Here is a 14,327-nt window from a genome sequence, read left to right on the forward strand (position 1 = left end):
CCCGCGTTCCAGTCTACGACTCTCATTGGCTGACGTTGAGCGGGGCGGTCCCTGCAGGGGACCCAAGCAGAGCAGTCCGCAGAAAGATACTGCGGGGGAGGGTACTTTTGAGTCACGTGCTCATCCTTTTTCCTCCCCACCTCTCTATCTCAACTCTACCGGGGGCGGCGGTGTGGGGTTTCGCGGGCATTTTTCAGGAACTTTCTGTTCCGGCTGCAGAACTCGCCACTTCCAAGATGGAGGCAGCTTGCGCCGCCATTAAGCGCGAACCTTCAGAACTATTCCCTTTCAGGCTTCAGTCCTATGCAAGATGGCCGACTGGGTTCCGAGCCTGCCACATGCCACTCCCAACATGGCAGCCAGGGCCCGCCGTCCCGGCCGCGGAGCGTGATGCCGGAAGTGACGATTCTCACACACTTCCGCTTCCTTTCTGCAGGAGAAACCGTTGGCTGCTGGGTCAGGGGGGCGCGGTGGATATTGACCTTTGCCCCAGCCTCATGTACGTGGTGAACTAGTGGGCGGGAGGACCCCCCCCAATTTCCTATTTAGGGGCAGCCGAAGGGTGTGCGTTTGGGGAGGAGGAAACTGTTAACCCTTTTGGCCGATTGGCGGGAACTGGATAGCGAACCACCTCCGATCCATAGGAAGCGGAGGTTCTGAGTTCCGCTCACCATTGATTTGGGCCAAGTGAGATTTCCTTCCACTAGGTAGGATTGGGGAGACCCTCCGCCTCGCCGCCCCACGCCTCCGCCCCGGGCCCCGTGCCCCTAGGGTGGAAAGTTAAGTGAGACCTCTTTGCCCGGAGCAATGAAGGAATCCAGTTGACCGGAGGTAGAGGCGCCTTCCTTCGGCTGGAAGGAGCCCTCTCCCACTGACCTGCCGCCCCTTTCTCGCTGCAGCGTGGGGTCACAGTGCATCTCCTAGTAGCCTCCTTCTGGCAGGACCCATTTCCGGCTTCCGAGGCTTGAGCGAGATGTTACTACTGCTGCTGCTGCTGCCGACGTGTTGGGCGGTGGAGGTCAAGCGACCCCGGGGCGTCTCCCTCACCAGTGAGTGAGCCACTGGAGGTGGCCAGAAGTGGGGGTGGGGTGTGGGAGGCTTCCGGGATAGGCACTTAAGCCTTCGGTCTCAGTGTTCTGGACTCTGGGCAGGGAAGTTTGCAGTGCTTAGCCGGTGGGAGTGGGAAGAGGTACCTTTGGGTGGAAAGGGCTCTCTTCCTGCCCTGGACTGGGCCCCTTGTCCCCCTCCCCAGACCATCACTTCTACGACGAGTCAAAGCCTTTCACTTGCCTGGATGGCTCTGCCAGTATCCCCTTTGATCAGGTCAATGATGACTACTGTGACTGCAAAGATGGCTCAGATGAACCAGGTGAGCGTTTTCTCCATTCATCCATGCATCCATTCATTCATTCATTGTACATTTATTGAACTGGTGAGTGCTGCGTCTTGTGTGGTGTCCCAGACAGACCCAGTCCCGTCCTCAGAGGGCTCTCTGTTGAGTGGAGGCAAGCAGGCACAGAATAAAGTGGGTCAGTGGTTTGGTGAGGAGATGCGGAGGCGCTATGGGAGCCCAGAGGAGGAGGGGGGTGCTTGGCAGGGCCCAGTTGGGAGGGCCCCGGTGCGGAGAGGCAGGAGCGAGCCCAGGAGCGTTTTGTTTCAGGGCCCCAGAGTGCAGTGGTCCTTCCTCTCCTTACCTGGCATCTCACATTTCTCACACTCCTGTGTGCATGTGGTGGGCGTGACCTGCCGGATCCTGAACCCACTCCACAAACCCTCCTTTCCTCCTTTCCCCACAGGCACAGCTGCCTGTCCCAACGGCAGCTTCCACTGCACCAACACAGGCTACAAGGCCCTGTACATCTCCTCCAGATGGGTCAACGATGGAGTGTGTGGTGAATGAACTGGCCCCACGATGGGGGACAGGGTGCTGGGAGGAGGGAAGGAGGCATTGCGGGGTGGGGGAAATCCTGACGGCGCCCCCACGTCTGCCCTCAGACTGCTGTGATGGGACCGACGAATACAACAGCGGGATCGTCTGTGAGAACACCTGCAAGTACGTGGCTGACACCCCCCTTCCCTTGTCCCCCTCTCCCCCTTCTCTTGCCTCGCCTTGCTGGGTGAATCGGGTTCCCTCTCCTCTCTGCTTTTGTGTGTCAAGGGCTCATCCTGTGCCAGGTGCTCTGTGAATGCTCTATCAGCGGTTTCCCTTCTGGCTTGGAACCGAGTGTCATGTGTTTGCCTGTTCAGCCGATGAGCGAGCTCACGCTCAGAAAGGAAAATGACTTCCTCAGGGTCTCATAGCTAAGAGATAGCAGAACCAGGACTCGAATGGAGCTTGGTCTAACCTGGGACTCCGTGCTTTTAATTGCACCGCTGCAGCAGGACCTGAAAACTGAAATGCCCACAGGCAGGTGATAGAAGCAAGTGCATGCAGGCTGAGTGTAAGGCAGTCAGGGAGTGATCGGGACTGTGGTGTTTAAAAGGGAGAGCCTCCCTCTGCTCCTGTGAGTTGGGAGCAGGTGGCGGGGCCAGATATGTTTTTCAGAGAAGCTGAGCGTCATGGCACTTCCGTAAACCCTTCTGATGGAAGGTCTCTTAAGTAGAGAGTAGACTGAGCAGATTTTGCTTACTGGCCAGACAGCCCTTCTGTCAGGGAGTCTGACTTGTGTGCTCGTCTCTTTCTCCTCTTGGGAACCTCCTTCCAGCCTCACGTCCCAGCACCCCCTAGTCCCTCCCATGGCCCTGAGGGTGAGCGAGACCTGTCCACTGTGCCTCCTCTCTGGGACAGGGGAGAGGGACTCTGAAGCCAGGAGGACCTGGGGAGCAGGGAGCAGAAGTGTTTGAGCTCCTATTTTTGCCCACACAATGGGGTGATGGCAGGGGGTTGAACCCCTTTGGAAGAGACAGACCTAGTGGGCACTAAACGCCCTCCCAGTGGTGCTTGTGTCTCCCTTCTCTGCAGAGAGAAGGGCCGCAAGGAGAGAGAGACACTGCAGCAGATGGCAGAGGTGACCCGCGAGGGCTTCCGCCTGAAGAAGATCCTGATTGAGGATTGGAAGAAGGCCCGGGAGGAGAAGCAGGTGAGGGGCTTGGTGGGGCTGAGCCAGGACAACCTGGAGGCTGGTGAGGCTGGCTGGGATTTATGTATGCTCCCGACCAGTGGTGTCCTGGGGCCAGTTGCTGGCTGTCTGCGCCTTGGACCCTTGTGTCCACTTGATGTTTAGTCATTGCTTAGTCTGGTACCAGGTGGGCAGCAGCCAGTAGAGGCATGGACCTAGGCCTTGGGTGCAGACCAAAGTGGGCTCGGAGGAGGGACGCCTCTCCTCCAGGTTCCAGGGTGCTCTCATCTGTAAGTTAAGGCCAGTGACTGTATGCCTTACCAGTTCTGGGGGAGGACTCAAGACAAGGTTCTTCAACCACAGCCAGGTTAGCTCAGTAGGGTGGGTGCTGGGGATGTGTGGGGGGAGGGCCGAAGAGGGTGAGTCCCCAGGGGCGTGTCTCTCCCTGCCTGTCTGCCACCCCCTTAATTAGTGGGTCAGAGTCCTCAACGCTCCTTTGGGGCTCCCGCTTAACCCTCTGAGCAAGGGCCCCAGCTCTGCTTCTCAGACCAGGGAAGGGTCAGGTCTTCCTCTCCCACCCCCATTGCCTGGTTAGTGAGGTACCTCCCGAATTCATAGGGGGCAGTGTATCAGGGCCAGTGAGATCCCGTGCTTAGCCACATGGTGAAGTTCAAGTGACCTTTGACCTCCTGGGCCAGCAGGAGGACCCTGGCAGCAGATGAGGTTGAGGTGTCAGGCAGAGTCTTGGGAGGGACCCTACAGCCTGGGACCCCCATTCTTAGGCTGGAGCCCACCCAACACACATGTTCCTTCTTCCCTCCTTCAATATTTTTTGTTTTTATTTATTTGGTTGTGCTGGGTCTTAGTTGCAGCACGTGGAATCTAGTTCCCTGGACAAGGATCAAACTGGCCCCCTTGAATCGGGAGTACAGAGTCTTAGCCACTGAATCACTAGGGAAATCCCCTTTCTTTTCTTTTCCTTTTCTTTTTTGGCTGTGCTGGGTCTTCACTGCTGCACACAGGATTTCTATAGTGGCAGCAGGTGGGTTTCTCATTCAGTGGCTTCTCTTATTGTGGAGCACGGCCCTAGGCATGTGGACTTCAGCAGTTGCAGCTCCTGGGCTCTAGAGCACAGGCTTAGTAGTTGTGGCGCACGGGCTTAGCTTCTCCTCGGCATGTGGAGACTTCCTGGGCCAGGGATCAATCGCATGTTCCCTGCCTTGGTCCCTCTGCTCTCTGAACCCACCTTGGGGCACAGGAAGCAAGGAAGACTTCCTGGAGGAGGAGGTCTCCATCTAAATCGAAATCTGTAGGTTTATTCAGAGTTAGCCAGGCAGAGTGTTGTAGACAGAAGGAAAGCCTGTGTGAAAAACTGGGGGCAGTGTGTGTAGAGAGCTTTGAATGTTGTTAGGGCAGTTAAAATACCAAAGGGGTGGTTGAGGCTGGAGAGGTGGGCAGGGTCCTGGTTATGCAGGGCCTCGGGGGTACACTGAGGTGTTTGGATTTCTCTCCAGTGGGGTGCAGAGAACCACAGCAGCAGGGGTTGGGGGAGATCCAGGAGTGGGGTGTATTGGGAAAAGATAATGTGGAATAGAGGCAGGAGAGGAAGAGGGAAGAACAGGCCGAGAGCCGGCCCCTGTCTTCTGCCTTCCCAGAAAAAGCTCATTGAGCTGCAGGCTGGAAAGAAGTCACTGGAGGACCAGGTGGAGGTGCTGCGGACCCTGAAGGAGGAAGCCGAGAAGCCAGAGGAGGCGGCCAAAGAGCAGCACCGCAGGCTGTGGGAAGGTACGTCTGAAGTTGAGGCTGGAGCTTCCTCCAGCCCCCCAGGCAAGGGCTGCCTGATTCCCAGCCCAGCTTAGCCCTGAGGGGAGTCCCATGGGGTCATAGTTATGGGGCGGGTCACCTTGGACCTTGGTTTTCATTTCCCTTGCCTCACAAGTTATCAAAATGGACATCCACATTTGCCAGGGTTGGCAAAATCCTTTAGGATGAAAGCAGCTTCTACCTTCTCTTCTCTTCTTCACTTCCTCTTTGCTCTGGCAACCCCTACTGCCTGGGGTTAGTTTTAAGGTGACTTTTTTTTTTTTTATGCTTGGTCCAGCATTTTCTTGCTGTTGGCAGATTGTACCGCTGTTGTGGATAATCTGAAACCTTGGCATTTGTTCTGAGTCTGCTCTCTGCAGGGACACACATGGTGGAAGGTGGATAGAAGGGAGAGGTGGGACAGAAACCCACTCCAAACTAGTTGAAAGAGTAAGATCAAGCATTGCCAGAACTATCTGGAGCCGTGGCCCCAGCCGGTCACAGGGATGGTGACCAGTGGCTGGTAGCCTTCTGAGGCCGTGCTGTGATCTCCATCTCTTTGAGCATCTGCTGTGTTCTTCCGCCCTTCCCTCTCTCTGTCCTGATTTCTCATAATCAGTAATTCAGTCGTTCATCTGACAAGCATCTGCTGCGTGCCTGTAATGTGCCGGGTCTACCCCAGGGGCCCACAGTACATCACTGAATAAGACGGAGGAAGCCCTCTGCCTGTAGAAAAGGACAGGCTCAAAGGTCGCGAAGCTGCATCTCGTCTAGTTTTTAAGGAGCAGCAAGGAGACCATGGGTTTCCCAGGTGGTGCTAGCGGTAAAGAATCCGCCTGCCAATGCAGGAGACACGAGAGATGCAGGTTCAGTCCCTGGGTTGGGAAGATCCCCTGGAGGAGAGCATGGCCACCTGGTCTAGGATTCTTGTCTGGGAAATCCCATGGACAGAGAAGCCTGGCAGGCTACAGTCCATGGGGTCACAAAGAGTCAGACATGACTGAGCAGTGTGCGCCTGCGTGTGCGCGCGCGCGCACACACACACACGGAGACCATGTTGGTGAATGAGCAGAGACTCCCCCACTTCATTTACATAACATCAGCTGCTTTTGTCAAGCCACAGAGTTCAGGGGTTGTCAACAGGGACCATATAACCTGCCAAACCTAAAATATTTAGCGTTGAGTTCTTTACAGTAAAATTTGCTGACCCCTGATACAGACACCAGTATTCTCTCCCACACTGACAGTGGGTAGACCAGAGCAGCCAGTGCTTTTTTCACAAGGATCATCGTGTTTTTGTCCCTGCTCCCCTTTCCCAGACATCACCTCGTTTCACAAACAAGGCCAAAGAGGCCACTGGCTTGCCCAGCTAGACTGATGCCCACATTATTCCGATTGTAGACCCTATGCCTTATCTGCAGGCTTGAGTCACCAGCCTGCTCCTGCCTCGCTCAGGGCCCAGCTTTTTTTGCCTGTGTTGGGTCTTTGTTGCATGGTGTGGGGGCTTCTCTAGTTGCAGCAGGCGGACTTAGTTGCCCCTCGGCATGTGTTATCTTAGTTCCCCAGCCAGAAATGTGTCCCCTGTGTTGATTCTTTATTAGGATTATTAGATTCTATTAAATTATTACATTTTATTAAGTTATTTTTTATTAGATTATTAGAATCGGAAGTCTGCTTTTTTATTGCTAACTTATATTTGCTTTTGGCCGTGCTGGGTCTCCCTTGCTGCTCGCAGCCTTTCTCTAGCTGCGGCCAGCAGGGGCTACTTTTTGTTCGGGTGTGGGGCCTTCTCGTTGCAGCGCGCAGGCTCTGGGTGCACAGACTCAGTAGCTGCTGTGCTCAGGCTTAGTGGCTCCACAGCACGTGGAATCCCCCCCGGACCAGGGATCGAACCCGTTTCCCCTGCACAGATTCCTGTTCTTTGCTGGAAGCCTGATTCTTAACCACTGGACCCCCAGGGAAGTCCCTGGGCCCATTCTGGCCCTTCTGGCCTCCTGATGGCCTCCCTCCTTCAGGCCAAGCCATTCTTTGGCCCAGCAGTCTTCCTGGCTCCCCAGTGTCTTGGGTGGGACAGCATTTGGGCCGCCACTGGCTGGTTACAATGCCCCCTACCGTCGAGGGCTTCTCCCTGCTCTCTGTACCCTGTGTGCTTGCCATGTTGGTCTGATTGCCTGCCCACACCCCCGCCAGCCCTGCGAAACTGCTGCTGTTTGCTGCTCCCAGGCCTCTGCTCCAGCCATGCGCACTGCAGGCGTGTCGAGCGGGCTGCAGGCCCAGTGCTCAGCGGTGACACGCGTCCACCTCTGTAGAAAACGCTGCTGGACAGCGCTGGTCTGCATGCTGTATGCGTGCTGTGCTCTGTCCTCGGCTGCCTCGTTTCCTTTTACTCTTTGCCCTTTGTTTTTTTATCACTGCAGTAGAATCCCAGTCATGTCACAAATTCACCATTTCCGCCAGTTTTCAGTGTCTGATTCAATGGTGTCAGGTACATCCACACTGTCAACAACGTCCAGCAGGACCGTCGTCGCTGTTGTCTAGTTCCAGAACATTCCTATCACCCCAGGACAGACCCCCAGGTCCATTAAACTGGCCCTTCAGATCTCCCCTTGGCCCCTTCCCCAGCCCCCGGCCTCCATGCATTGGCTTCCTATTTCCATGGATTGACCTGCTCTGGACATTTCACATCAAGAAGTCAGGCAGGGAGTGGCCTTTGTGACTGACTGCTTTCCCCTAGCATTGTGTTGTCAAGGGCCATCCATGTTGTAGCCCAGTGTCGGGACCCCTGCTTCCTTTTTAAGAGCTGTTGGTCCGTTCTGGTATGTGACCCTGGTGGGGTTTGTCTTATCCAGGTACCATTTTTCCCATCAGGTTTTTGGTTCTGATCTCCACCTGCTCGTAAGTGGCTCTTGTGTATCAAGGGGCTGGCCCTTGGTGACTGAAGCTGCAGGTGTCTTCTCATTCACCTTTGCTGCCAGGTACCTTTCCTCTTTCTTCCCAGGCCATGTGTTAGAAAGTGAGTGAACTCTGGTCTTTGCTTCTGTTTCCACTTTCTTTTGCACCATGTCTAGCATCCTTTTACACAAGGCTGGGCAGACTAGCGCCTAGCTTCTTAGTGTGGAGTTGCTGACTCAGGTTCAGGGGTGGCACGCCACGGTGGTGTCACCGGGATTCCCAGAGGGTATTGGGGATGAGCATGGGCTGTGGAGGCACGTGGCCTGGCTTGGTCCCCGGCTGTGCCCCTCGCCAGCTGGGTGACCATGGGCAGGTCCTTTCATCCCACCTGAGCCTGGGGCTCTCATCTGTGAGGACATTGTTGGCTGTCTCCTGGGACACAGGCCGCTCATCCTGGTGGAGAGGGCCGAGCCTCATAGTGCAGCTGCACTGGGGGTGCTTTCCTGGGTGCCCTCTCAGCCAGTTGGGCTGGGACAGGCTGAGGAGAGACCATCGGAGCACGTGGGGGCTGCAGTGCTCTGCGTCCTCTGGCCACGGCTCAGTTCCCGTCTTTTGTGCTGGTGGCTTCACCCCCTTCACGAGACAGTCCGCGGGGCCCCCAGGACATCTGCCTCACCTGGCTGCGCCCCCACCCCCACCTCTGTCCCCTGACCTTTTCTCCTGGGGGCCTCCTGAATGTGGCACACCTATGGTCCTCCCCCTCGCACCATCATGGATTGTTCAGACTCTCTGCAGACGCCCCCAGCTGCCCCTGCTGGATCCCCCATCCATCTGGCACTGCCCACCTCCTCCGCCCCCCTACCCCCACAGGCCAGCCCTTCTCATTGCCTAGCTCCCGCCCCCAGTCTGCCCCCCACAGTGGGCTGACTCAGAGCCCCAGCACCCAGATGGCCAGGCATACAGTGAGCCCAGGAGGTGCTGGGGACGGAGGATGACGGAGCTGGTCCTTCCACAGAGCAGCAGGCCACCTCCAAGGAGCAGCGGGAGCGGGAGCTGGCAGCCAGCGCCTTCCAGGAGCTGGACGACGACATGGACGGCACGTAAGTGTGCCAGCGCCCCCTGCCCCGGGCTCCCTCCTCCCTCTCCCCGCTTTAGGAAACCAGCCAGAGCCCACCTCCTTGCCCTGGAGCTCGATCCCCTGGGGGCAGGAAGGGGTGGGGAAGAGATGAGGGAAAACACCCCCTTGAGCTGGACAGGGAGACTCAGGATCTCAGTGCTTTCTGAAAGCCTACTCTGTGGCCTGGGACACTTTAGTGAAAGACGAAATCCTGGCCAGTGCCCCTGAACTTGCTGGCCAATCCCAAGCCAATGGCTCAGTGGAGGGTGGGCTTAAGGGAACAGGGAGGCTGGGCAGGTCCCCTGGTGGGAAGCCTGGGACTTTGGAGGGTTCTTGAGGGGAGAATGGGCAGGGCGATCCCCTTCCTGGTGGGCAGTGGCGGTGGGCAGCGGGATAGGGGCAGGATATGGGGCCTGGGCCACTGTGGGTGTGTGGGTCTCCTGGGGTGGAGGATGCCAGGCCATGGGCGTTTCCGTGTTGGGCTCCAAGGGTGGGCCTTGAGGACTCGGCTGCCACTCCCACCCCTGTGCTTGTCCCTCCCTTTCGCTCCTCAGGGTTGTGGAGCCTCAGGAACGGGTAGGAGGCAGAGGACGGGGTGGCTAGGACCTGCCTTTCCCAGGGTAGAGACCGGACTGGGCCCTAACCCCAGACCTCATTTTTTCCCACTCTCCTTCCTGCCTTCTCTCCCTGCCCCAAGGTCCTGAAGCAAGTTCCCAGGAGGAGCCCTGGCCCAGGGTGGGGGTTAGGGGGCAGTTGACCAGGAGCCCATGGGCTCACTGCTCTATCGGCTTCTGCCTTTGTTGCTGCAGGGTCTCAGTGGCTGAGCTGCAGACCCACCCGGAGCTGGACACGGATGGGGACGGGGCATTATCAGAAGGGGAAGCCCAGGTACTGGGCCCACCCCTTCGCTGGGGATTCCTGGAGGGGATTGCCCCAGGGTGACCTCAGGGTGGGCGGCTGGGGTGGCCAGAGGCAGGCCTTCTGTGGGCTACTCCCATGGAGAGTCCCCTGCTGGCCCAGGGCCAGGGTTCTGGGGGGCCCAGCCTGGCTGGTGTGGCCAGGCCTTGCCTGGTGCCTCAGGGCGTCTTGTGGGGAGTTCAGTTCAGTTCAGTTCAGTCGCTCAGTCGTGTCCGACTCTTTGTGACCCCATGAATCGCAGCACGCCAGGCCTCCCTGTCCATCACCAATTCCTGGAGTTCACTCAGACTCACGTCCATCGAGTCAGTGATGCCATCCAGCCATCTCATCCTGTCGTCCCCTTCTCCTCCTGCCCCCAATCCCTCCCAGCATCAGAGTCTTTTCCAGTGAGTCAACTCTTCGCATGACGTGGCCAAAGTATTGGAGTTTCAGCTTTAGCATCATTCCTTCCAAAGAAATCCCAGGGCTGATCTCCTTCATATTGGACTGATTGGATCTCCTTGCAGTCCAAGGGACTGTCAAGAGTCTTCTCCAACACCACAGTTCAAAAGCATCAATTCTTCGGCGCTCTGCCTTCTTCACAGTCCAACTCTCACATCCATACATGACCACAGGAAAAACCATAGCCTTGACTAGACGGACCTTAGTTGGCAAAGTAATGTCTCTGCTTTTGAATATACTATCTAGGTTGGTCATAACTTTTTTTCCAAGAAGTAAGCGTCTTTTAATTTCATGGCTGCAATCACCATCGGCAGTGATTTTGGAGCCCCCCAAAATAAAGTCTGACACTGTTTCCACTGTTTCCCCATCTGTTTCCCATGAAGTGACGGGACCAAATGCCATGATCTTCATTTTCTGAATGTTGAGCTATAAGCCAACTTTTTCACTCTCTACTTTCACTTTCATCAAGAGGCTTTTTAGTTCCTCTTCACTCTCTGCCGTAAGGGTGGTGTCATCTGCATATCTGAGGTTATTGAGATTTATCCCGGCAGTCTTGATTCCAGCTTGTGTTTCTTCCAGTCCAGCGTTTCTCGTGATGGACTCTGCATAGAAGTTAAATAAGCAGGGTGACAGTATACAGCCTTGACGTACTCCTTTTCCTATTTGGAACCAGTCTGTTGTTCCATGTCCAGTTCTAACTGTTGCTTCCTGACCTGCATATAGGTTTCTCAAGAGGCAGGCCAGGTGGTCTGGTGTTCCCGTCTCTTGCAGAATTTTCCAGTTGATTCTGTTAGGTTCCCTGTAACCGTGCTCCCCCGGCCTACCCAGTGTGCACACCTGGTCACCCGCCTCCTCAGCTCTGCCCTCACCGGCCCGGAGCCCTGCTCCCCACCCCATTGCTGCCCTGCTGGTCCTCACTCCCCACCTCACCCTGGCCTCTCTCTCAGCTCCTCTCCCTGGTCTCCAGTCCCCACTGGGCACCTCTCTGGCCCCCGCCTCTTTCCCACAGGCCTGTGCTGCCCCCTTCTGGCAGCCGCTCCTCACCCAGCCCGGCTCCAGTCTGGCCCTGGGCAAGTCAGCGCGTGCTGTGCCTGGCACCGCAGCCTGAGGGCCCCTGCACCCACTACAAGAGTGCCTGGGTTGGAGGTGGGGGGCACGTGGCGGTCCTGCCCCTGACCCCACCCCAACCTGACGCACACAGACCCTCCTTGGGGGAGACACGCAGATGGATGCTGCTTTCTTCTATGACCGCATCTGGGCCGCCATCAGGGACAAGTACCGGTCTGAGGTCAGTAGAGGGAGGGGAAGGGATGTGATCCCAGTCCCCTCGCCGCCCCTGGACGCCTCACAAAGGCACTGCCTCCAGCTCTGGCACTGGGCCACCCTGGCCAGCTGGGCAGCCCCACCTCCTCTACAGAAGCCACCCCGCCCCCAGCTCTCTGTCCCTCCCTCCCTCTCTCTAGGCTCCTTGGAAGGGGCCGCCCTTGGCTCTGGGGGTGGGGGTGGACCCCCAAGTCCTCAGCACGACCTCTCCGCACATCCGGCAGGTGCTGCCCACTGAATACCCACCATCGCCTCCTGCACCTGATGTGATGGAACCCAAGGAGGAGCAGCCCCCCATGCCCTCACCACCCACAGAGGAGGAGGACGAAGACGAGGAGGACGAGGAGACAGAGGAGGATGAGGATGAGGAGGACGAGGATTCCCAGGGGGAGCAGCCCAAGGTGGGTGTTTAGGAGTGGAGGGGGTGATGGGTGGGAGTGGGGTCACTCGCTGACTCTGTCCCCCGACCCCCAGGACACCGCAGCCCCAGTCCCAGCCCCCCAGACGGCCAGCCCCACCGAGGAGGACAGGATGCCGCCGTATGATGAGCAGACGCAGGCCTTCATCAACGGTGAGGGCTGAGCTTGGGAGGGAGGGGCCCCTCCCTGTCGCCAGCAGGTGCAGGGGCGCAAGAAACAGGCCCCGCCTGCTCCTCTAGGGGGCCTGGGGCTGGCCCAGGCAAGCCCAGGGAACTCCGAGCCACCTAGAGGGGGCTTCTGGGCCCTGGGGAAGCTGGCACCACCACACCAGTCCCAGGGGACCTTCTGCTTCCTCACGGGTGGCTGTTGTTTGTGCCGCCCTTGGCAGGCGAGGAACCAGCAGGGCCCCAGGAGCCCCGGCCCTGCTCCCTCAAGAGCTGAGAGCCTGGGCGGGGCAGTAGGGTCTGCTTGGCGGCTGGCAAGGCCCAGGGGGTGTTCCTGGGCCCTGTCCTTACCCAGAGCCAGCCCTGGGGCTGGGGCAATCAGGCCTGTCTGCGCCACCCCTGCCCTCTCTTCATGGATGGGGTGGGGACACCTCTGACCGCCTTCCTGACCCCACCAGCCGCCCAGGAGGCCCGCAACAAGTTTGAAGAGGCCGAGCGGTCCCTGAAGGACATGGAAGAATCCATCAGGTATGGGGGTACCCATGCAGTCACAGCAAGGCCACTTCTCCACTGCCCCATGGCCGCCTGCTGCCCAACTCCCCAGAGATGGTGGCGATGGAGAAGTCACTCAGGCAACCTTTGCAAGTTGGCGGTGGCTCCTGCAGGGAGAGTCCCCAGGCAGAGGGGACTGGAGCCCAGGCCCCGAGAGACCCTCCGCCACTCGAGCGGGCCTTCCTGCATTATCCTGCATTATCCTGAGTCGGGCTGGCATCCCCCACTGCCCTTTAACCTCCGGGCCTCCCCTTTAGGAACCTGGAACAGGAGATTTCATTTGATTTTGGCCCCAACGGCGAGTTCGCCTACCTCTACAGCCAGTGCTACGAGCTCACCACCAATGAGTGCGTCCCCTCTGGGCATGTTGGTGGGTGGGCTTGATGGGTCTGGGCCTGAGCAAGGATGGGGTGGGGAGGGAGGGGCGTGGGCTTAGGCGCAGTCACTGGGATTTGAGGTACCTGCATGGCCCCAGTGTGGGGGGTTGTCGTGGAGGCTGGGACCCCTGTCCCCCCAACCCACCAGTCCCATCCCATGACAGGTACATCTACAGACTCTGCCCCTTCAAGCTTGTCTCGCAGAAACCCAAACTCGGCGGCTCCCCCACCAGCCTTGGGTGAGTGAGCTCGGGCTGGCCCCCCTCTCGGCCCCTCATCCCCACCCTCGGCCGCCCCGGCCGGCCCCTCTCAGCACCCCACTCTCCCATAGCACCTGGGGCTCATGGGCTGGCCCCGACCACGACAAGTTCAGCGCCATGAAGTATGAGCAGGGCACAGGCTGCTGGCAGGGCCCCAATCGCTCCACCACAGTGAGTACCCGCAGGCTGGAGGAAGTGGAGTGGGGACGTGGCCTGCAGAGCCCACCTGAGCCCCACCTGCCCACCCTAGGTGCGCCTGCTGTGTGGGAAGGAGACAGTGGTGACCAGCACCACCGAGCCCAGCCGTTGCGAGTACCTCATGGAGCTGATGACGCCAGCTGCCTGCCCAGAGCCCCCGCCTGAATACCCTGTGGAGGGCGACCATGATGAGCTCTAGCCCCGCCCCACCCTGCCCAGCGCAGAGGTAGGTGGGGAGGTGGGGGTCACTCCCGTCCCCTACCGTTCGGGAGCATGGTGGGGCGGGGGTGGGGGGGGGCTCTTGGCCACATGGCTTCTCCCCCATCCATCTCCCTTCGTCTGTCTCATTTGGTTTCTCTCTGGTCCCAGAAATCAAGATGTGGAACCAGCCCCCAGTGGTGCTGCCCATCCACCCCTGAGTCTGTGGACCAAGGCCTGCCCCTGTGGGTCACCTCACCTACCCCACAGGGCAGGAAGCAGGTAGGGCTCCATGCCCTGCTTTTGGTTGGCCAGTGGGGCAGAGCCATGTTCCCAGGCCCCGGCTGCCTCCACAGATGGAATAAAAGAGCCTGTCCTGCTTGGGCCCCCACACCCTGGGGGCCTGGCCCACCCTGCCCCCCCACCCAGGGCATCTGCCTTCCCTCTTGGTGGGGAAGTGACTTGACCTGTGATCCCCAAACAATAAACATGATCCCTCCAACTCATCTGTGTCTGCCTGGCTTTGCTGGGGTGTGGAAGGGCTGGGGCTGGAGAGGGCTGAACATGGGAAGCAGCTATGCAGATCCTAGGGGGGCTGGCTCCGGT

The 14,327-nt window shown here is 58.4% G+C and overlaps 1 protein-coding gene across 2 annotated transcripts; it reads left to right on the forward strand.

Moving 5' to 3' along the window:
- PRKCSH (protein kinase C substrate 80K-H) lies at nt 66–14,227 on the forward strand. 2 transcript variants are annotated; one of them, XM_018051125.1, is made up of 18 exons: nt 66–499; nt 900–1,049; nt 1,253–1,369; nt 1,797–1,892; nt 1,996–2,053; nt 2,963–3,080; nt 4,715–4,844; nt 8,770–8,854; nt 9,681–9,759; nt 11,432–11,518; nt 11,778–11,954; nt 12,028–12,124; nt 12,595–12,664; nt 12,946–13,035; nt 13,230–13,304; nt 13,397–13,496; nt 13,576–13,749; nt 13,893–14,227. In XM_018051125.1, exons 1-17 carry the CDS (start codon nt 304–306, stop codon nt 13,720–13,722), a joined length of 1,872 nt encoding a protein of 623 aa, XP_017906614.1. In that variant the 5' UTR covers nt 66–303; the 3' UTR covers nt 13,723–13,749; nt 13,893–14,227. The 2 variants fall into 2 exon arrangements, with proteins under 2 accessions (XP_017906614.1, XP_017906615.1); XM_018051126.1 differs by lacking the exon at nt 66–499 and adding an exon at nt 521–707.

This window comes from Capra hircus, chromosome 7 (assembly GCF_001704415.2).
Source record: "Capra hircus breed San Clemente chromosome 7, ASM170441v1, whole genome shotgun sequence".
Classification (NCBI taxonomy): Eukaryota; Metazoa; Chordata; class Mammalia; order Artiodactyla; family Bovidae; genus Capra; species Capra hircus.